The 24190-nt window shown below is 43.2% G+C and overlaps 1 protein-coding gene across 1 annotated transcript; it reads right to left on the bottom strand.

Moving 5' to 3' along the window:
• Positions 1 to 5833: 5833 nt before the first annotated feature.
• LOC144145854 (mitochondrial sodium/calcium exchanger protein-like) lies at positions 5834 to 23945 on the bottom strand. Its single transcript, XM_077677653.1, has 16 exons — positions 23755 to 23945; positions 22166 to 22318; positions 20563 to 20615; positions 18951 to 19008; positions 18477 to 18579; positions 17676 to 17843; positions 17101 to 17241; positions 15188 to 15274; positions 14650 to 14781; positions 14239 to 14429; positions 12985 to 13117; positions 11742 to 11941; positions 10889 to 10964; positions 10395 to 10475; positions 9081 to 9145; positions 5834 to 8214 (listed from the first exon to the last, which is right to left on the bottom strand). Exons 1-16 carry the CDS (start codon positions 23791 to 23793, stop codon positions 8035 to 8037), a joined length of 1860 nt encoding a protein of 619 aa, XP_077533779.1. The 5' UTR covers positions 23794 to 23945; the 3' UTR covers positions 5834 to 8034.
• Between the last annotated feature and the right edge of the window lie 245 nt (positions 23946 to 24190).

Here is a 24190-nt window from a genome sequence, read left to right as displayed (position 1 = left end):
ACGTGGTTCTTGAAACGCGTTAAGGCACCCAAAAAACTCATAAGGCAAAAGCGATAGCTAAGTTACGTTTGTGAATACAGGGGTAAATGAACTTGCCTCTTTGGAGTGCCGTGTAGTGACTAAGCCAGTGGGAAAGCAGCAGGCACAAATCTCGCAGTTCTTCACTGTGAAGTAAATCCTTGAAGGGTGGATTTGCCGGCACTGATGTCTAGCCATTTGGTTTTGTTTCTGCTTCATTCACGCGAGCCTCAACTCAAAACCTGCATGTAACGAAAAATTGCGAATTTTCGTCAACTTCGTTATATCCAGGTTTGACTGTACCTAACCTGTCGGGATGGTCGTGAAGGTTGCGTACGGCTTCGTTAACTTCAATTCTTTCGCGTTAGTGTGACCTTCCTTCATTTTTTAAATGATCATAAATGCTATCCTTGTTACCTTGTTGCAGTAGCTGAAGCAGCCGTCGAACATCATCAGCCAAGTAAACGGGAAAATTTTGCATGCAGCCGTACGGCTACAAATGGAAGCTTGGATCAGGACGTTTTTCTTCAACTGAGAAACTTTTCTTTGTAGCCGTGCGGCTTCATTTGAAGTGGATGCCAAATTTTCCTTTGCGGAAACTTACCTTGACTTGGGATTTACCTTGAAATGGTGGAACAGCATCACATGTTTTAGCACAGGTCTGGGCTTGTGACGAGTAATGAACCTGACAGCTACCTTACACTCTTTATGTGCCCTCGTTAGCTATAATTGTTTGCACTTGTAAAGGAGTCGAAACTTACCCCAATCTGCTGTAGTACATAATTGTGAGCCAAGATTTATCGTTTGCTTGGGATCACGATAAAGCATTAGTATAGTAACATAACAAAATTTGAACGTTAGTACGTAATTGTCAGCCAACATTTATCGCTTGCTTGGGATCACGGTACAGCATTAGTATAGTACCATAACAATATTTGAACGTTTGAAATGCTAAATATGAACAAGCAAGATCCCTCAGATATGTTTCTTTTTACACTTTTCTGTTACGGGGTGCAAAACTGATCCTGTCAGCGCTGACATTAAAAGCATGAAAGATGAGACTCTTACTCTCAAGCGCTCTGCAACCAACCACTCTGCGAACTTCAAGCTCTCTGCGAACTTCGAGATGCAGTGAAGAGGAGTTGGTTCACTGAGCAGGAACTGCATGAAAAAGGCGGCACTGTTGCCCTACACGGGTGTTCGATCGTTTACGGTGCTCAAATCTGCTTTAAATAATGAAGGCCCTATCCTCGCACTCCAAGAACAATATGTTAGTCAGGTTTAAAGGAGTGATGGTCTTTCTGATGTATCTAGGGCGGTGGGATAGTTCAATGTCCAAAAGGAACCAGAGTGCTGAATATGTGAAACGTGGCTCGATGCCTGCTTTGGCCGTCGGGGCCAGCTATTTATTGGCCTGAGGAAGAAGAGTTTATGAAGGCCCTTCTTTTGGAATTTATTCTCAACTCTGGTTGGAACGTGCGTGTCATTCGTGATTGCTTTGAGGCCTTTACCCACCAGCCAAGTGCTCTTGTCGCACGTGCCGGCATCTGGTCGTAGTAAAAACACCACAACGTCATATATGTTTTTATTGGAATCTCTGTAGAAACAAAAAAGTTCATTACAGAGGACTGCAACGTCAGGGCAAATCCTACTGGAGGCCAGAAAACTTCTTGTGCGGTTGATTTCAAATGGGGTCTCGCGTGATTGGCTCCACGCGCGAAGACGTCATGAATAGAAACCGGAACTTTAAGTAAAATGCCTCTTTCCCCCTTAAGTCCGTATCAAGCTTATTTGACATATAAGCATGAACTAAGGGAAATGAAACCTTTTAAGGAATACCTTATTGTGCCTTTAAGTGCATATTTCGAGGTTCGTGGGTATATGGGGTTTTAGCGCCTAAAAATGCCTTTTTTTGGTTATATATTTCGTTTTGGGGTCTTTCGCGTTCATGTTCCGCTAAAACGTTCCCCGCTTCGGAAGCCCGGGACTCAGCGTTTGCCTCACGCGGTTTGCAAGGAAAATCCCCATGTCTGGCCACGGCCTCCGCGATCGGCTGCCGGCGGCGCGCCGTTGCGGCGCGCCGCCGGCAGCCGATCGCGGAGGCCGTGGTCTGGCCAAGCACGCCGAGACGCGGCAACCCGTGCTCTAGCCGCCACCACCACCTCCTGACGTAACTCCGAGCAACTAAACTAGGCCTCCAGAGGCCCGAACACATCGAACCCGCACCCAACGGCGCCCCCGGGTGTCAGCATGAGCTTTTTGTTCTATGTTATTCTGCCGCGCTGTGTCCGGTTGTGAATGACGAAAACTTTTGCCGATGTGCCCTGTCTATTTCTAATGCCACGAAAACAAACAAAGAAGGTCATGAACGCGACACAACCGTGCATGAGCAGCTCAAGGTCTAAGATGCCGACCAAAACAAAACCACGTGAACATCTGACCACGAAAGTTTCAAGGTGATGCCGCGAACACATACCTGACCAGCAGCCGATCTCGGGGTCATCGCCAGCCGTCAAGTCGCAGCAGGTATAGCACGAACGAGGAATGGAGAGAAATGTTATAAATCGAGCATCTCATCACTTCTTCGGTCTGCTCGCCATAACCGTAAGCTGCCGTGACGGGTAATTTTCAAGGTCGTTCGCAATCTAGCTCTAAGAGTTAGTTGAAAATAATCTGGCGTGCTCTCAAATGCTTTTAATCGATATAAAGACCGTAGCTTCTAAATTTTGTTATTCCCATCAGCTTTGCTGGGCATCGTATTCTGCAGGACAGGATTACTCAATTGTTTATCCGGTATCATTGCACTTTACTGCGCTATCCATAGGATTCATCGGTGTTATAGGATTGCATCCTCAAGATTCGATTACCGAATGTGCCTCTTCCACCAGAGCCTGTTGTTACACCTTGGAACATGGCTAATGGTGCAAAACTTTTAACGTAATCACTTATGGGTTATTCGCAGCTTTGCAGCAGACAAGAGCGTCGAAGCCCAGGCGACTCTAGCCACGCTACACTTGCGCGTAACTTGGCGCATTCGTGTTCGTATTTCACATTCTGAGCAGAAATCAGTTAGCAGCGGATAACTTGCTAACCATTCTAAATCAGAATGCTGGGCTTATGTATAAGGTACGGGAAAGGTCCGCCGCCATACCGGAAAGTCCGGTTGGTGACAGACCGGTTCCGAATCTTAAATCAGCCTTGGGCATCTCACGTAAAGTGCCTAGATACTCTGTACTGAAAGAACTTCCAAAAGCTCTAAGCGGCAAACATTTATGTTGTCATGGTACATGGCGGACAATCCCCATGGTGCCGTGGCCCACCATCAACTACAATGACGACGAGGAGGAAACTGTGCGCGGAAGAAAGTTGTACATCGCTTCATCGCTACATGGTTCGTGTGCCTGCTCTGCCACCACGTAACAATGTTAAGATGGAATTATACCATGGAGGGTTCCAAAGTACAAGCACACTCCAATTTCAGTGGATGTTGAGTGTGTTTTGTTTTTTGCACACAAATATTGACTGAAAGGAGGTATAACTTCCTATCATAAAACATTGTCACGGCTGGTTTGTCTGGATTTAAGCCTTTTTTTTTAGTGCCGCACCACACAATTTTTATGTAAATTTGATCAAATGGCGACTCTTGTGTGGTGCATTTTCACGAAGAAAATAAAATTACTTTCCCATAGCCCAATATTTACCCGCTGTTTCCATTGCTAGTAAAGAATTTCTCCTAAAATTTGCTGCGTAAGTAAATAATTTGGGCCCATACATGCCTAAACTAGAATTTTTGACGCCTATACAGTGTGTCCCAGCTATCATGCACCAAGATTAAAAAAAAACAATGGCGTTACTTGAAGAAGACCTAGTGCATAATGTTTGCTGTACTGTGGAGAAGCGGACAGTAATTTATTCGTTAATTGGACTTCACTAATTAATTGGAATTTATTATCTAACTCAAGAATTACTGTCCTAATCACTGAAGTGTCGATGAGGCACTTGTAGGCACCCACGAGGGGCATCGAACTGCGGTATTTTTAGCGACGAACTAATTGTGTACTCATTTATTCTGACTGATTAAGAAAACCCGCGAAATATGAAAAATACCACGTGAGGGTGCTTCCGAGCGCCTCATAAAGAAGCGTCCCCAAAGAAGCTGATTGAAAGCAACTGCTTCGCCTGTCACCCGCCCGAAGAGACAGCGCATCACCTTGATAATGGCATGCATGGAAGGAGCAGCAACAGCAAGATTCGCGGGGCGCGTGTGCAGATAAGGCACAAACTCGGTCGCGATTTCTTCCTTCTTCCTTTCGTTTATTTCGTTCTGGCTAACTCAAAGGCAGCCTGTTTGAGGGAATTGCTTTACGATGAGCACGAAGGTGCCGTCACGTGGTATTTTTCATATTTCGCGGGTTTTCTTTATCAGTCAGAATAAATGAGTGTGCAATTAGTTCAACGCTGAAAATACCGCAGTTAGATGCCCCTCGTGGGTACCTACAAGTGCCTCATTGACACTTCAGTGATTAGGACACTAATTCTCGAGTCATATAATTAATTACAATTAATTAGTCAAGTGTTATTAACGAATAAAATGCTGCCCGCTTTTCCACAGTACTGCAAACATTATGCACTAGGTTTTCTTTGAGTTACGCCATTACTCTTTTTTTTTAATCTTTGTGCATGATGGCTCGGACACCCTGTATATGCCTAAATGACACTTTTTTGGGCATAATATAGGTGCCTAAAACGTTGATTTTTTGTGCTTAAAGTTCCGGTCTCTAGCGATGAATGATTAAACATGGCCCGGGCAGCCAATCCCGCGAAACTTCATGAAAAATCAACCCCACCGGACATTTTCGGCACCTAGTAGTGTTCGCCGACTATGTTTGAACTTGTAATGCTACAAGTTCAAACATGCATTGTGTTGGCTGAGCGAGGCTTCGTAATTTCTGGGAGCGTCGGATTGTGTACCAAGATGGAATTATTTGGCAACGGTTGTTCACTTTTTGGCATTGTGTAGTAATTGTTACCAGCTGAATATGATTTGTATGGCTTTCTGGTGGAACCAAATAAAAGTTCCTTCATTTTCGCCGGATTTCTTTCATGAAACAGCATTAGGTTATGCATTTATTTCTTGTATAGTTATATCAAAACCTTTTGCCCCAGCAAAAGGTTTTGTATTTTAAAAGGTACTTTGCATAAGAAATGTATGTAAAACATAAATGAATGCATTTGACCACCTCTCTATATAGCGTACATGTTTTGATAGCATAGCGCAGGCTCATAACAAATGTTAAAATTTTGGCTACAAAACTTTTGCCACCTAGTACCCTTTCAACCCTTTCAGTACCCTTTCAACCCTTTCAGTCCAGCCCTTTAAATTTTGAAATTTAAGTTTAGGTAAGGCAGAGCTTATTTTACTCTTCGGCCTTGCATTAAAAGGTCTAACAACACGCATGGGATATCAGCGCAACGCTTTACTGCAGCAAAAATGCAATGTGCAGTCGTGCTGATTCACCCAGACGCATTAATATTTAAATATATGCGTCTTTGGCATACGCCTATAAACACAAAGTATCTGCACATCTTTCGAAGTCAACGAAGCTCCCCACCCCAGTTTAGCGCCCTCCCCACTTGTGTGAGCTTTGTCCCTGTTATGGCAAAGAAAATATTGGGCTGAGAATTACCACGAAGAGCTTTGTACAGCGGTGGCCCCATATTGGACAGGGCACTCAGGGCCTAAGTCAGCAACCTTTGACGCTCATAAATGCCTTGCGGGCACTAGGCAACAGTTTGTCCAGTGAAACTCCACGGGTAATTTGCATATTGAACAGATTTTATTATTGCTTCACTAATACATTCAATGTGATTGCATTCGCTGATCAATTGGACAGAGCACTTTGGTCAACGCCAAGTTGTGTGGTGGCGTTCCGGAGTGTATTTTTACCTAAGGCAGAATAAAATATAAATTGTATTGGGTCCAACAGCTTATGTTTTATTATATCCTAAATGCCGATAATTAGGCATGAAACGTCTTTAGTTATATTCATTATTCACCTATAAGGTACGGTAACAGCCAGTGCGACTGGCTAAAAACTCTGAGTGGTGAGATGGAAGCGGAAAACGCAACGTATTCGTTTAGTGTATAAACGCTTTCAATTGCAAGGGCTCGTTTCAAACGGGTGAGTGTTTTAGGCAGACAAATTTTCCAACAGCATATTCGTAACAAATACGCATGCGCAACCAGAATGAAGCATCATAAAGATACAATCAAGGTGTTATATGATTTGGTGCGTAGGAATTGATGGCAGCAATTTGATCTCTGACGACATATTATGCAAACATATGTGTTCGTTCCTTGTGGACATCACCTCTTTTGTAACGAAATGAAGTGGGAATGCATCGTGGCAGTACTTCATGCTTATACAAAGATATGTGTTCGGTTTTTGCAGCAATGATTGGGTATTGAGTTGAACTCTTCCGTGGCGATCTTGTTGGCTGAAATGTGTCAGAATTACTACTAAAACAAACTTACTACTAAAACAAAGCCTTCAAAGTACAGACAAAAATGTACAGGTTCACGTTTGCTATACAGCATATTTATTTCTTAAATGAAAATAACCGGGGAGGAAAAACCGGGAAAATGATACCACCAAAGAAATAGGAAACAATATGAGACAAAAATACAAATGCAAAACATCGGCATCAAGGCCCACTCTTGGGGTCCATCATTTTAGACCCAAAAGGTTCCCGAAAAGGGACGAGTGGTTCCCCAAATTCGATAGAAGAAAATCCTAAATCTTGCGATAAATCAAAGCACAATCTTGCGCTTCGCAATGAGACCACAGCTTTCGCTACGGATGGTTGACTTCACATCTTGGCCATTTAACCCTTGAGTGTTCCAAAGATCGGACACCGTGTGGTACTCTCCCACCTCCGAGGAACGCAGGCGCGGAAAGGAATCTACGTTGACTTGGTTGCTATAAGAGAATAAGTTACTAATCTGTAGGAGATTCAAATGTACGTATGTGAACGGAGCTGTCGCACTTGTTTTTAGTGTGGCCACGACGCCTGCAGCACTCCGCTCGAACAACTAGTACAATTATACACTACTTCGGTCTTTTTTTATTATACTGCACCATTCAACTCACTGCGCGGACGCGCGCACACACAAGAAAACCAGGGCATGCGCATATACCAATATTCGAAATGACAATAAATATTAATACCAACTACCCAAAACAAGTACCTAAGTACGCTTGTCTCATAGCGGAAGATCAGTGTAACACCACAGACCGGTGTAAAGAGCCCAGGTCTGCGTTATCACTGAACAGCCGCCGCTCCCTCTCAGCTCCTGTATCAAAAGATAGAGCTGTCATTTTAAACTATGTACACTGTCGCCCTTTCACGTCATGGTTTTCAGCGACTCGACTATATGAGCAGATACGCGTCATGTCGTTTGATCTGCTCGGTCTAATATAGAAGGCTACATAGCGGGTGAAGAAGAGCTAGCTGGAATGCTAAGGCCCCGTCCAGGGCCTTCAATTCATTGCCAACCTTACGACGCTGCTAGCTTAGGTGCCACAGCTTTAAACAGATGTGGGTTGGTGCTCTCGATCCCCAGTGACCACACCGTTTAAAGACAAAGAGAGCTGCCTGAGTCAAGCAAGTACGTCATGTCTTCTTGCAGCTTACAAAAGCAAGGATAAGATGCTAGCAACGTTGGCGACGATTTCATCTTGTCGCAATGTGTTAATAGTGTCTTGCTTCACGTAACCGCTAGTTTAATGGTTTCGTATTGGTTAGTTGAACATGCCCTTGCGAGATGGAGGTCATGTAGCGCTGTTCCTTCCAGCTACAGCTGCTTTCAACAGTTGGATGGATTGTTAAGGACAGCAGCAAAAAACGGAACACGACTCCTTCTTGCGAACTCGCTTTTAGCGAAACAGCACGTTTTCAACTAAACATGCCAACAGGGTTTAGGCGAGGAAATATGTTTTCTTCGTGATGAAGCGTTCACACAAATCCTGATTCCACAAGCACGGCGAACAAGAGGAAGGTGAAGTATAGGGCCAGAAGAACACCGCCGTAGACGCGCTTGCTGTTGAATCGCAAAACTGTCATGGTGCCCAGTGAAGACAAGAGGCTGGTGGCCAGGGCCGAGAACAGAACTGTGATAAGCTTGGTGTACTGGAGCTGGAGAAAAGAAATACAGGGGACGGGCTGTAGTAACGCAAAGGGCTACGGTTTGCGGTTGTTTATTAAAAAAAGCTGCACTGAAGCGACCTGTCATCATACGCTGGAAAACTCATTACACGTGGCAATAAAGAAATGGGGCTTTATGTAAGTTTCAGTTTCGAAATAAAAATGTGGACTACGCTATTTTTATAAATCTTCAAAAACATGAGAACATCATTTGCTTTTAATAGTAATAATCGTGCTTACGCTTCCTCTTGGGATTTCCATTCATGAATTTTCAGTTTTAAAGTTTTTCGAAGTAACATTGGGCCTTCGGTATTTTGCGTAGGTGAAGCAGCCAATAGTTCAGGCTACACGGAGTTCTTCAAGTTCTAAGAAACATCCCGTAGACTGATATTTAACATTTTTCTTCTTCGGAAATAAGACAACGGTGGCACAAATATCACACTTGTGAATTCATACTTGGTAACATAACGTCTTTACCGGCAAGGCACCATGGCGTGAACTAATTTTCCTAGTTATTTTGTTATTTTGTCTCTAAATATATTGCTTGACAGTACGATATTCAGTTTTATATAAAGCAAATATTTTTTTGTACACTGTTAAAGAATTATGAAGCTTCCTTGATCTTGTAAAATAAAACTCTGCTTGATTAAATAGGACGTTTCTTTGCAACAAACACGGTAAAACAACAGGACAGAAGAGCAGTCCCTTATTCAATTTATACTTGATGATTCATGATTGAATTTAAAAATGAAGCTTCAGGTAATTTAGGCATTTAAACAAGGCACCCTGAAGGTGGATTTATAAAGAGCCCTTCCCATAGAGAAGTTCTCTTATTTGCTAATAGTTAGTGCACTTACCACAAGGACACCGTTTGTTCCCGCCAGCTGAATGATGGTCGGGATTCCAACGCCGAGCAGAAGGGCTGAGTTGACTGTCAAGGTTTCTTACTATCTGATGAAACATTTCCACGCTAACGCGAACAGTACAGAAAAAATCGCGTGATTAGAAAATTTGTGATGGACGATTTCCTAACGAAGCAAAGGTAATATGAAAATAAGACGCAACTTTCCTTCGTTAACTCCACAACAATTTTTTGTGCTGGCTTACATGTCTATGTACGAGGTCAAGAAGAAAACTAAAATCGGTCTATTTTCGCTCAAGCTAGTATAGCCTGGTAGAGCATTTCATCTATGCTGTGGCGTGTCCTTGCGCTCTGTGACTACTTCAGACAGTAAACATGAAACTCAGGCTTACATTTCAGAACAATTCGCTAACCTAACTTTTATGTTGTAGATAAAATAGCTAAACTACTTAAGTTTTAATGTTATCGATTTAAAAAAAACGAGTGACTTGTGTTCTCTAAAATGTCACTATATACGGACACTGTCTCGTTGTTGCAAGAGTCGCACACAAATGGTGCCACGATCTTATCCCATGGAGTCATCGCACACGCCAGTCTTTATTTTTTTTTCAAATGTTGTGGACTACATGTACCTGGGATTGGGGGTGGGGGCGCCGTATTGGATTGCTTCTGATTGATTTGGACAACCCGGGAATCTCAAACATGCGACATAATGTCCACACACGGGTGTTTTGCGGCCACCGCGACCGCACCCGAACCCGCGTCGTCGGGCTCAGCAGCACACCTCTTTAGCCACTGCGCCATCGTGGAGGGTACCCGCAAATGTTCGCTTTGTGCACCAATCTCTATTTGGTTTCCTTGTTATATAGAGCTATTTTAAACTTCAAGCATGGGCATTGCGAATTCGAAGCACGCCATCCACGAAAACTTTTGATTCGGTTATGGATGGCGTCAGCCTATCTTTAAACCTTCACGGTGACATGGCAGGTGACACAATTTTTCTTCTTTTTGCACCGCAAACGCAGTTAATCTCAAAAATCTAAAATTTTTTATCTTGCCAAAGTTGTCTTTTGACTAAAGCAAAGGTAAATGACTCCTCTTTAATGCCATTGAGGGTGGGAGGATAAATAAAAGTGTACATTTTGCGTCGATGGGTGCCCGTGATTACATTGCCGGCATTAAGGGTGAAAGTATCGTTGATAGGGTGCTCCCTTATTCTTAATGTGGCCGTTGAACAACAGTAACGATCTTACCCGACGACAAATGTGATGTAAAAGCTGCTTACAACACCTTGTGCACAAAAGGATACTCAGACAGGGTGTTCCAAAACACGCTGAAATGGCCATCTTCGGGTAGCCCTTTCTCGCAATGTTTACATTGGCCAGGAAATCTGGAAGATGGTGGGAAGAGTAGGTTAGGGTAATGTTCCCCGGACGCTTTTACAGAGTATCTACACACAAGTCCCCACAATAGAAATGTATTGTTCCCACAAATCAACGCAGTCGTCTTCTCTTGTTTCTAATGAGGATGACGCATTCGTCGATATTCATCCTGATAACATGTTTAAATAACACCATACCCTTTAATAAATCTTATCAATGCAATATTATTAAAAGGTAGACTTTTTATGGTATTTTGAAGGGCTTTTGGTATTGTACAATTTCAGGCCACTTATAAGAAATGTCCAGCTTGGAAAGAAGACAGCCGCCGTGAGCGGGACTCATAAGCAATAGGCATGTGCACAAAAAGAGGCAGTGGCTTTACTATGCAATCAATGTACAGTTTTCTGAAGAAAATACGCACCAAGAAGGCCGTTACCCCATGCCAGTATGGTGAGTCCGAGTATGGCGTCACTGATGCGGAACACGATTCCGACGGCCTGTGATGTTAAAAAGAAGCATAATTTCAGTTTGGTGCTTTTCAGTAAATCAACTACATTACGTGCCTACAGCCTAATTGAACGTGCACGCACGCTTCGTCCCAATGCACCTGAACATCCAGCATCTGTTTGCGTGGTGAAAATATGGGGAATAACAAGGGTAAACACACGATTTGGATAGAAAATTCGGTGTGCGCTGTGACACAGCATAACCAAAATTATCATGTAAGTTGCATTGTGTAATGTGATGCACAGAACCCGTTGTTTTAAGTAAAATCCTATGCCAAGAATAAGCGTAAAAATTAAGACTACACGTACGAAGTTCTTATGAGACAGTGAATGCAAAAGCGTTAGGTAAAGAAACAAAGTGGTGGATTACGTGTCCACCTAGCATAACGAATTGGTGAGTTTGAGATATTTTCGTTAGCGCATTTCTCCATAAACTGGGGTAGAAGGAAAAGTAAGATAGTATACGTCCACACAAATTTTCAAGCATTTGAATTAAGCGAGCTCACGTGCGTTCTCTATCTAAACTAACCGCTGGCGAATGTTCGCCAGTTTTACGCACTTGGAAAACTACAATTTTGTGCCCTTAAGCAGATGAAAAGTAACGTATTACCTTACCAGCTATTGCAATATAGCTATACAAATTCATTATAGATACCAATCAAATCCTTAAATAATTTCGTGCCTTGGTGAAGTGGCTTTGTAACCAACAATGCCATTGCTAGGCTAAATGATAGCAACTACACTGCTTTCATTTGCCCTTTTGTTCACCTGGAGCAAGACGACAATCTCCATGGAGATCACGTAGATCCAGGCGACACCGACAAAGAAACCGACGTAGCCGAATGCGAAGTGGTACTTGGGCGCTTTGTCGTTGGTAGACGTGAGTAGCACCACCTTGCCGACCAGAGCTCCCGCTGCGGCGACAATCGCCCACAGAGGAAGCACGCCACTTATCTGCACAGTGCCCACTGGGAGCGAATAAGACAAGCAAAGGCTGTGAGCGACAATGAAGTGACGAGAACTTTGCTAAAAGTTGCTCGAGACTCTCCTTGTAGTTTTAGCGCGACGTAGGAAAGTAAGATACTGTAAGAGGCAAGAACGACTGATTTGCTGTGATCCCGTTTCTTTGGTCGAGCTTAACATACTGCTGAGGAATACAAACGAGCCTCAACCCACAGCCTACTCAATTGAGGGCCCCACCAATGGGCTCATGACTTGCATAAATTAAGGCAACCGAGGAATGGGAACACCTACAAAGGAGAGCTCATAACCATGGGACGTTGGAGGGTGTTTTATCGCATATTTCTTTTGTGGTGTTCATTTTTACTGAATCATGATTACCGAGTATTACCTTGTGTTACCCGGCGGCGTTGAAGTTGTGAGGGCGAGGATGTAATGTGGCTAACATCTACACCTGATGGATGTAATGGATGATTTAGTGGAGGTAACATCTCACTAACATCTCCATTGTATTTCTGCATATTTATACTCCGGTTTTAACGGTTTTTATGTACTTTTTAACAAGACACCCCACAGTGATAAACTATGGGACCTCTTTCTGAATTCCTTACCAATTTATGTACTATAGTATTCGAAAACTCTCAAATAAACTTCAAACCTGAAGATGTACTGTGAGCTCTTTCAAGATAGTTCTGCAGAGACACACTGCCGGGCAATTTCTGTAGCTTTAGTTAAGAAATGTTCTCATGTCAAAGGTTTATTTTAAAGACAAGCGTTTGTGGTGTGAGTTTGTGAGAGACATGCACTGAATTGTTAGTATTTAAACTTTCTCGCACTTAGGAACAAGCCGTTTCAATGGAGTGTTGGTACACATCAAATTCGGCCTGAATAGTGCTGTTGTAAGGCGGTGAAGCGTTGCCCGAGCGTTTGTGCACATAGATGAATTTTTCCTACGCAGTGATGGAAATATGTTTCCGATATAAATTGTAGATTCTAGCGTTAAGGCTTATTTCGCAAAAAAGGTATGTACTACCAATAATATTCCGCTTACGTCCAAAAACGAAGACAAGGAACACTGGTGCGGTGATGCAGTGAATCACATTGAGAGGGCGGCACCAGTTGTTGTTCCTCTTTGTCAGATCTACGACGGGCGTGGTGATCGCGAGAGTGAAGAAAACCGGTATCTGCAAAAACCGGGATCGAGTACACTCAACACATGCAAAGTAGTTTAAATATCAAATAAAATCGCCTGTGAAAGTAAACTCCGTGGTAACAACAGAGGCAGAAAAAATAACTGCCTTCAGCTATAAAACATGCAGAAGCACACGCTGAAACACCGATTTTATTCACATTTGATTAGATTTTAGTTGTTTTTCACGGGAATAGAATAACACAACCGTAGCTAAACCAATTTAATCGTGTCCATGACGTTAAAATGTAAGAATTGCTTAGTCAACAATTAATATTCAATCGCAATTTTGGCATGTGTGGCTTGCCAAATTACGAGTTATTATCGTACCTTAAGCGGCGTCAATGTTGGACCTTATACCGCTTTGGCAATCATCACGAAACAATCCTGAGCAACGCTAAATAGCAGAATTTCGCCTGCTGGGTGTGAGAAACACTCGCGAAATGACGACCCTAGACGCTTAAACTCTTGGTAATGCTTTTGTGATAATCCTTGACCCTGTTCTGCATAAATATACAGATCAATGACTTCCCTACAAGATTACAGAATTTTGAGCGCTTGAATCATAATGTCGTTAGCTTTTTTTATCGTGCCAACAATAGGCTGGAGCAGGTTTTTTGTTTGGCTTGCTCCATTATAACCTATATTGAGCTCACCGCACTTGTTTAACGCATTTTATTCTGCAAGAAAAATCATCACTATACCATGATATGGCCCATACAACCATAATTTCGCAGCGTATCACCATTTTCTGAAGACGAAAAACTTTTGTACGTTTCTAAAGCCGATAATATTAGGTCGCAGCCATTACGAGACTAAACTATAACCTCGCATTTTCTTTCTCATGCTCATGTATGGTGAAGTTGTTGTTCACCCCAGAAAAAAGAAATCAATTTTCAGAAGTATGTTTGCCTGAATATAACGCTGTTTACACCAGTAGAAGAGTCATATTGAGCGGTAACAACACGAACATGATCCGTTATAAAATATTTGCCCGTGCACAAGAGCGTTTTCTTTTTCATGGGGCTGCGAAAGCCACGCTGTTTGGTTATTTGTCGTTTTTAACGCGCACTTATCGAACAAGATTTTTTCACTGAGGTATTGATAAGTACGTACCTTAAAAATGCTGACGAGGTACATCATAAATGGTTCCTTGTCTTTCTCGTCGAGGTTTACGGACAGCAGTTTGTTGATCACGTCAAGAACAAGATGCGTTCCGTTCTCTTCTTTGGCTTCTGGTGGGGAAGGAGCCTTCTCTGGGTTCGACGTTCGTCTTGGTTTCTCGATCGTTATTTCGAGGGTATCAACTGCAAAAAAGAAGGGCTTTGAGCTTGTGGAAGCCAAAGTTGGGCTCCTATATAAAAACCCTGCGGAAATTTGTAGTACACCTACAGTGTTCTCGTTGCCCTAAGTATAATTCTATGGTTAATATCACTGGCTTAAGGAAGAATCCCGTGCTTTTTCCCTGAATATTTGACAAATAGGGCAACCGTAACAACGAAACGGAACTCGTCCAAATTGGCTCACCGTCGACTTCCTCCTCAAGACAGTCTGCACCGAGATTAATGTAGTAGACGCCCTCATCGGGATCTGGTTGTGTGTTGTTCTTCACAGGTGCCTCCACATCGCTTGGCGGCTCGGTGTTCAAATACCTAAAGGCTGTGGGGACACAAAATATTTCATCAACCAAAACTCTGAGGTGTACAAATAGCATGCCCAATTTCCAACTGCTGTTTATGGGCCTGTTTAGGAATTTTGACATCTATTTGCTTCGGCCATAGAGTCTGGTAGATACTTTCCAGTCAAGCGTTTCTATTGCATTTGTAGGGACCATTAGCTTAGCTTGAACTCATAATTTTGAGTCGTGTTGGGTTACATTATTGAAACTAGTACAATTTATTTTTCAGTGGGATCTGCGAAAGATTCTATTCTCTCTTTTTCATGAGAGGCAGATAAAACTACGAATTTTTCAAGCACAAAACTTGGTTGAGGATAAACGAGTCGGAAAAGTGCCAAGTAAATCTTTAGCGACCTCAATAATAGCACAGCGATTGTGCAAACTTACCGATGGGAACGACGTAGCTGCGCTCCGGATCATCAAAGTTTGCACGCCTTCCTTTGAACGTAAATTCCGTCGCAACAACATCTGTTTCTGTAATCGAACGGGGGAGGAGGGCAGAGACGTGCCGGTAAGATATGCGGCTCAGGAATTGGCGGCAGCCACATAAAAACGACACAAGTGAAGAGAACAGGTACCCTCGACGCATACCAGATGATCCACCATAAAAGGACTTGAGAAGACCGCCACAAGAACACACCCAACGCACTCGCAATCTACGTTCGCGTTCGCGTACTCCCTACAGGCGACCCGGGGAAGCAGCAGCTCGTGCGTTCGGCGTGTCCTTGCGCCGGTCTTCTCGGCGTCCCTTTATGCTGAACGCAAAATACCTGCTCGCGTTACCGGTTCATTCCCATTTGTTGCGATGTACCTGTTCTTTGGACCAAGAATTGCGGTACCGGTACCTGATGGTTTGTTCTTTTTTGTTCGGACTTGGCCGTGTGGTACGTACTCATTCGTGTCTTAAGCGTAAGGTTGGCAATTGCCAGCGTGTGTTTTTGGCGTTTTAGCGTTCTTGGGCGGGACACCACTCAGTGGGCGGTGAGGCGCCATCTTAGCGCTGGTGCCTGGAAGACAAAGACCCAAAAGTTAAGGCATCTGTCCTGCGCTCGAGCACTCGGGGTTTTTCCGTCTGCAAAAAGAGCATCGATATTGACAGCCACATTACACTGCCACTTGCCCTTCAGTGGATTTACCTTCAACAGCAGAAATTTTGTGCGGACTTTTTTTTTATCCGTGACATTTGTCGTTTCTTGAAGAAGAAGATTAAACCTTTCATTTGATATCGAATGATGTCTTAGGGCTGCATGTAACTTTTTCAAATGCTCAAAGTACCGTAAAAACTACTGCATGCCTTCAAACAATATTTTCTTTTTTTCGCAATGAATATTAGGGCCTTAATAATTGCACGAAAATAAGAAGAGCAGTAAAGTATTCATATAAGTGCCACAACCAAATGATTTCTACCCTTAAACTTGAAGATTACTAAACGCGGGTCACCTGAACTCAGTACTCGAACGCAGGATATGCAAGCAAGAAGCCATAGCATGCAAGTTCCCGACACCAAGAAAATAACGATGACAGCGGAGAAAGCAAAACGGGATGGCAACTTCAAAAATTCAGCAGGTCTTTTGTGCGCATATATACGCACATCACAACCCAATTGATAATACACAAAGTGGACGAAGACAAGAGAACACAAACGAACAGAACAACAGCATAGACACACGTCCACAAGCAAGACATTACCGAGCTAACAAAGAATGTTCCCCGTGCAAAACCTTCACTTAGCCCAGAGAAACTAGTTTGCAAAAAAGTAACATTTTCCTGGTTTGTATTTATCATGCTCACCAATCCCTAGTTGTAGCAGAAACAGTGCGCGATAGCAAGCAAAACAAAACTCAGAGAGCTTACAACTCTCGAGGTGTCTCTGGAAGAAGGGAAGGAACAGTATACGTCACGCTGTTGCGTGCGGTGAGTAAAAGAAAGAGGGAAGGGGATAACAGTAGCGCCTTACGGTTGCCGACGTGCGTGAGAAAACAGAAACACCAACTCCGACTTTTAGCAGCCACGCCCCTAGAGAAACAGGGTGCGCTCTTTCCGGCAGCACACAGCGGCGCACCTTTCTCCTCCATAGGCCAGAGAAGAGAGAAGCAACCGTTTGTCGCAAGCGGTCTGCTAGAAGTTCGAGAGACGAGCCACTGCCTCCGCACGCACGAGCCGGCTGCCCTCAGCAGTGCACGCACGGCAACTGGTGGACGGGTGTGGTGGTGTCGTAGCGCCGCATGGCGCCCTGGTTTGGCAGGTTGCACTGCAAACCACGGGCGCCAGAACCGTTGGTCTTGTGGCGAAGCACCTACCGTTCTTGGCAGGCTTTTCGTCCTCGCACGCTTTTTCCTGGTCGCGCTGTTTGCGATCCTGGTCTTTGGCCAGGTACCTCTGGTAAACTATACCGCTCACGATGACCACAGTAATGTACGCGCAGTACAGGCAAATGAAACCTGCGAGCAGGAAGGAGGCAAGGAGGAGGAAAAAAACGGATGATGTTTTGTAACTACCGTTGCCAAAGTATCGACTGGCATTTACACAGCTCCAGCGCCAAAGCATCTGTCGGTATATACACATCTAGTACGCACCCTGCTTACGCATGTTTGCACAGATTTAAAAATACACTACTCATTAGCAATTTTAGCCCCGATGCTTTTCCAGGAGCTTTAAGATACAACTTCACCACATTTTTTTGGCCTCAGAGTGGATCTCCCATTAGAGGAAAAATGCTAGGAGGACTTGTTGAAAGTTCTTACGCCCCTTAAAGCATAACTGAAACCAGTTCAACGCTTTATTTCGAGGTAAGGGACTTTAAATTCCTGGAATCTAGAAAGCGGTTTGTTTCATGTTGTCAGCATTATAATTACCTGTTACTTGCATGTCTTACCTATAGCATGCATTATGTTGATCTGGCCGGCGTAGAACAGGTAGAAAGCCCAGGACGCGGCGGAAAAGTAGAAAACGCAGTCTCTGAAGAATGGTCGCGCCGCCATCTTGAATGGTCTCGTGAGAAACACCGAACCAGCCACGACTGTTGTGACGAATATTCCTCCGCCTGTTAAAAGCAATGAAATTCAATCACGCCAAATTTCCCAGAATAACCATTTTTTGTTGATTTGAAATGTTTTGACAACAAACTGAGCGTTATGAGGCATAATAAAATCCAAGGAAGGTCTAGCCATATCAATGCGTTCTAACAGCGTAGATTGGATTGACATTACGTGACGCAAACTTCACATATGTTTCCTTTCTCTTCGAGTAGTATGTGCTATAATTTTATTATCCCGAGACATTTCTGTCACCTCACTCTAAAGTAAAATTAGACGAGGTGTATATTGCTCAGAATTGATGTTTGTTTGGGTGTTTTTTCGATCAGCAATCAGAACTGTTTTGACTAACCTTATATCTCTAAATTGACGAATTACACAATAAGATGGAAGTATATTAAGCCTGATATGATTCGGCGAACACAACGTTGGAAAGAAAACTAGTCCCTCGTTCATTTACTGATGTGGGAAGTGCAAAACTATTGGCATGAAAAGTTACTTAACAGAACAAAAGAGGAGAATAAAATTACGTAGCAGTGGTATTCATCATTAGTACCACTGGGATGAGTATTTTAAACGAAAAGGGATCGTCAGTGAACCGATTAAGTCTAATCAAACAGTAAGAAGTGCAAACTACGTACCAATAAGACCTCCGATGACAAGTTCGTATGAGCCCTGTCTTATTCCAGCAATTGAAGAGAAGATGTCCGGGGCACCATTCCCGAAAGCCAGAAGTGTGACCCCATGTGTTTCAGTCAAGGGACAACGTAGCACAAAGCAACAACAAACGTTTTCATTTTTAGGCAGCTTTGATAGAAATATCGGATGTCAAAGAAACCCACTGAACATGGCAAGGCATAGCAACAGTTTTCCTGGATAAAATCAGTTGGCGTGAATAAAATGCAATGTTGTTATTACGAGTTGTTAACTTGAAGGAACACGATTAAAAAACTGTAATTCCCATGATGAATATTGTGCTTTATTGAAATCGGAAATTAGTTTTAAGGGAAGCCAAAACGAGTGAAGTAGTAAAATGTATCGTTTTGGAGGCCAAAATTGACCTCGTAAAGATCTGAGATACACATATGTAGCGTAAATTTACACACAAAGGATACTGCCATGTTTTGGGACATGTGAAGAGTCTTTGAGATCACGAACAACGATGGCGTTAGGCTGAAAACAAAAAGAACGCATTGTGGCAAAGGGTATTACTTACGAGAATTCTCGTAGGAAGAAAGCATCGACGTAAAATACTCATTTGTATAAAATCACAGTGGACGTACGCGTATACAAGTATGCTGAGGAAACAATGACATTTAATTCTCTTCAACAGAAGCGGCTGGAACCTGCATAACTAGTCCGAAGAAAGAAGCCACTATAGCTCGACACACTTGTTCATAATGTTAATCAAGTGCTTTGTGAATATGCGGGCTTGTAACTAGTTCTTTCCAATGCCTTGATGCACTAAATAATGTGCACTTTGCGGCAAAATAAGCCGGGGCACGCGATCGCGTGGCAAAATGCATTGCCCCGCCATCTGACGATGCGCTTCTGCTGTCGAGACATCGATGCGCGCGTGCGCGTCCACCCACAACCACTACCCTGTCTTCCTTCCACTCAAGAAGCACAGCTGATCACACTCAGCGTTTGGCGCTAGGGTACAGTTTTTTTGCTCAACACTTCTCACTCGAACGCTCTTCGGTAGTGAATGGCGAGGGTTAATGCGTGGCTCGCTCTGCCCTGATCCGATCGATAACATAACTTGCTTTTCTGGGTGACGAATTTGTGCCTCGTATCTTGAATCGCGTGTTTGTATTTCTTGCCTAAAACATGCCGTTGGTTGTTAACTAAGAATATGCACGCCCTCGGCGTCCATCGCTGGAGCGTGTGCAAGTGTAAAGTGTTAAAAAAGTGACCCCCTATCGCCAAACGCTGAATGTGATCAGCTTTGCCACTTGAAGCGAAAAAAAAAACAAGGTATCGATCGTGGGTGAACGCGCACGCGCACATCGATGTTCTGACACCAGAAGTGCATCGGCAGGTGGCGCGGCGATGCACTTTGCCACGCACTCGCGTGCCCCGGCCTATTTTGCCACCGGGTGTGCCAATCAAAATATTACCGAAATCTAAAAAAGAAAAGAAACGTCTGAGCACTTGCAGAATAGGACCATTTGAAGCGTGCATGACCTGGTCAGGAGATGACTGTATCCTGCAATTGTATCTCGCTGTATACAATGTAGTAGACTGCCGTTCTAAATCATAATGATATTCATATAGTTGTCCAGCATCACGATTATGTTATAACGATAAATATAACAATGGTCCTGCTGCTTTTGCAGCTAGCTCTGACTCTTTTGATAGAAGACTCAGTTCGCAAAGCGCTATGGTTACAAATGACCGATTCTTTAAGTACTGCACTGTTTCCCGAATAAATTGGTGAATTTATGAAGCCGGTTCTTGCAGAAGGAAAAACGTTTGGGCGTGTTGGTTGATGGCCACACTGAAAACAAGCGCACTAATAAACAAAAGACGAAGCAAAGAGAGGAGCGCTTGTACTGTCGTCGTCTCGTTTGTTGTTTATTATTGCGTTTGTTTTCTGTGTGGTCTTACTTGCAGCTGGTAATGCTACCCGCACCAGCTGAAGGCTGGTGCAAACCCATCTGAAGTCTGTTATGCACAAGCAGAAAACTGGTTTCCTGACACTTTTGAATAGAAGAAGTAACTTACAAGTCACCGGATGTAACTCCAAGGGCCACAAAGAGTACTAGCAGCCAGCCCAGCTATCCAAGAAAGAGGAAGAGAGAAAAAAAAACAGCACCTCAGGATTACATCAGGAGCATGATTTGCAACAACGGCTATAAAATAATACTAATACTAACGACTGCGCTCCGACCTTAATGTTACATTTTGTTCCTTGGAGAAAGTTGCGCATTATATATTTCATTAGCCCAGAGGTATAGACTAGTACACAGCGTTTTTAGTTGTCCTGCATTAGCAGTGTTCTCATTGCACCTGAAGAAGGCAGTACAGAAGGACAGTTGTTCTCAGGTGCCAAGGGCGCATGCTTATTTCGCTAGTCCTGTAAACTATTTTTTGTGTGAGGTAAAGATTTTTCGCGGAACGACTTTTAGGGTCTCTAAGTTTGATTTCCCATATGCTAAATTTTTACTCTCAAGAGTAAACGATGCAGCTTGCTGTGCTATCCGAACGAATGCGCAGATACCTTCAGCACCATACGTTGGTAAAATTGTATCAGGATTCCAGGGAGAGGCAAGGATGAAAAGGGACACTGGTGGAGGAAAAGGAGGCGTAGAGCTAGCGGTAACGCGGAATCCGTTAACCCTAGAAGCTAGACCGTTGCTGTGTAGAAAATCCGGGAGGGGATATAGGGCGTATACATCTGGCCGCTTCAGTTGTAAGAAATCTCATATCTCAGCTTAAAAATGTTTTGCTCTCGGTGAAAACATCGGGGATATTCTGCTGTCTTCAACCACGATGCGCCCTGGCTAATATAGTAGATGAAAATTTCTTGTTAGTTTGAAGTAGCTTCCGAAAGATTCTAGAATACATTCACGGCCCTTTAATTCTACGAAGAATCGCCCATAGAAAATGTATACTTCCGTTTGCTTCTGCTAGTAAGATATGAGATGGAGTTATTGCACGATGTACTTGTGTCCCGTCTGAAGCGCAATGCCTAGTGTGCCGTAGCACGCGCAAACTATTGCTCTTATCTGAGCTTAGTCATCACGGAATGTTGTTTGCGACCAGCTACTGTGACGTCCTTCTTATTACGCAAGATATGTCTATAAAGTTAGCTAGCCTCTATAACCTGCGTTATGACGCATGGTAGCAAAGAAGTGCATTGTGCAAGGATGTGTAAATCTTCTCTACAGACATGATTGAGATTTTTTTATCTTCTGCGACGGCGGGCTTTTCTTTTTGGTCAGTTTGCTTAGGTCATAGAGAAACATACCTCCACGTATAAAAGTAAGTCAAGCGTCGGTATATCACATGTCACTGCATAGATTGAGCTGAATATCATGTTTTGTTAGCTTGGCTATTTTGCAGAAAAACTGCAGCGCATGAGAAAAGAAAAAAAGGGAGAAATTTTTCATTATTTTCCTTATTTGCTTGAAACAATCTCGAACATATCGTTGCAGCTTTTATTTATGCTTCGTGTGGACTTAGGCAAGTATCTTTTTTTCTTACGAGCTTTTTAGCAACAGCGACCAGCTTAACGATTTGCGAGGCAGACGTGGTGAGTTCGTATCTTGATGAGGGAGAAGGGCCGCTATGAGCTTTGTTGGACTGTGAAGGCTGGTGAACTCACCGTGAGTACGAGGGAGCCCGCGTAGTGTTCTGGGCCGAGGAGGCAATATATCACCTCCAGGTAGTTGACGAAGCCCATGTTGGGCACGCATGATGGTTCAGTACGTACGAAGCTGCACCTGTCAGTCAGGTTCCAGCTCGTCACGTCCCGACACTGCAAGAAAAGTGTTGCTTTGGTTATACGGGGCCATCAGACATTCCGCATGGCTGTACAGCTTGTTGCAATATGGGCAGTGACACTTTTCAACGTAATTTAAAATTCGTCCGTTGGGCGTTAAAGACATGACAAGAATTCTAAAAAAGCGTTGAAGCAGTTCTCTGAAATATCTGGTGCAACGCAATATCTAATGAATGCCAAAATTCATGCACCTTCGAAAGTCTGTTATTCTCTTTAAAGGTTTTCATGTGGTCTTTCACATGTGAGTCATATTTGATGACTACTGCTACATATTTGTTCCATAGTTTATTACAACCGCGTCTCTGAATATCACATGTCAATGACTAGGTTCACAAATATGCATTGGTGCTTACATAGTATAAGCCTCACAAATTTCGGTATTTGTTTCATGACAAACCTAAAAAGCGTCGTCAGTAACTTAGCAGGGGTAAGCCTTGGGCACGTTTGACGCAAAAAATTGTTTCAAAGTATTTTTGGTGAACATACATTTCTGAAATTTTGTGGAGACTATACGAAAAAAATTTACCACCAAGGCAAAATCCTCACAATAAGCGCCGAGGAATTCCGAGAGTAAATCTTGTTATCACATTTTCAACAGGTAATAAAAAAAGTTCTTTCAGTGTGACTTCTATGCCCATATAAAGACATTTTGGTCAAACCAAAAAAATTTGAAACGATTTAAAGTAAAGAATCGCAAGCTCTACTGTCGTACCCAAATTTTCGCAATTTCTGGCAAAAATTACAGTTGGCAAACAGGGCGACTGTTACGTAATATAAAAGGGTTAATCAAATTCATGCATAACAGAATAAATATATGTTAATTAACTAAATATGCGAACCCAAATAAAATGTGCGGTGTTACCACAGCAAAAAATATTGACGAGAGAAATATTGTGCCATATGTCCACGTATTCCATCAAAACAGTTTTTGATTCAGCAAAACGTACACTGAGATACGTAGCCATCCAGTTACGTGAAGATGCAAGCACACATTTTCGCAACAATATATGGTGACGTCTACATATTTCTTATTGTATGGTATCGTTGCCAGTAGTGGTGTTATTTTTGTATGTCTTCATCACGATATTTCAAAACACTAAAGAGACGTGTGATGTGAGAAAAGGAAACGCCTCACCGTAGTGTTCAAATGGAAAGGCCTGTGAACACTAAACACCCGAAAGAAGTGAGTTTTTAATATTTTTAACTAGAAAGCTGGTGAATGAACCACCAAAACTAGGGCAAATATAATACTTTTGAGCGAGTGGCTAAACCGGATATTAATTATAAGAAAAATAAAAGAAATACAGACAACGTTACATCTGTACGCAATGCCCAGGAATGACAATTTTTCTTGGCATTTATATTTCAGAGAAAAAAATTAGAAATAAAATACATTTTAATCCTAAACTCACCGAAACCGCCATAAACTCGACCGCAGCTGTGGACACCATTCCGGAGTATGGTAGACACTAACGCGAGGCCTCAAGCACGAGGTAGCTTCTGAGAACTGATCTGGGCGAAAAGGCACAATGTAAAAGTGGCTCCAAAGTCGTCCGCTCGGATGCATCGGCTGAAGGTGCGAACCTGTGCTAGGTGTGCGGAACCTGCGCGCGCTTAAGTAGCCGCACTCGTAAGTCACTGGCTGCATCGCCATTGGTCCAGACAAAGAGACCACGTGATCGCAGTGCACGTCCGCTTGCGTCGTGCGTGCCAATCACGGCGCATCAGCCGGTGCACTTCGGACCCGCGACGACACAAAACAAATGCGGTGACGACGACGACGACGGTGCGAATGATGCGATGTCGTTTTTGTTTTTCCGCCGTGTCCTCTCCCGGACGCCCTTTACC

Source organism: Haemaphysalis longicornis, unplaced genomic scaffold (assembly GCF_048455015.1).
Source record: "Haemaphysalis longicornis isolate Haplotype H1 unplaced genomic scaffold, Haemaphysalis longicornis Haplotype H1 scaffold_7, whole genome shotgun sequence".
NCBI classification, from domain to species: domain Eukaryota; kingdom Metazoa; phylum Arthropoda; class Arachnida; order Ixodida; family Ixodidae; genus Haemaphysalis; species Haemaphysalis longicornis.
The sequence above is the reverse complement of the archived record's forward strand: the minus strand, read 5'-3'. Positions and strand labels throughout refer to the sequence as shown.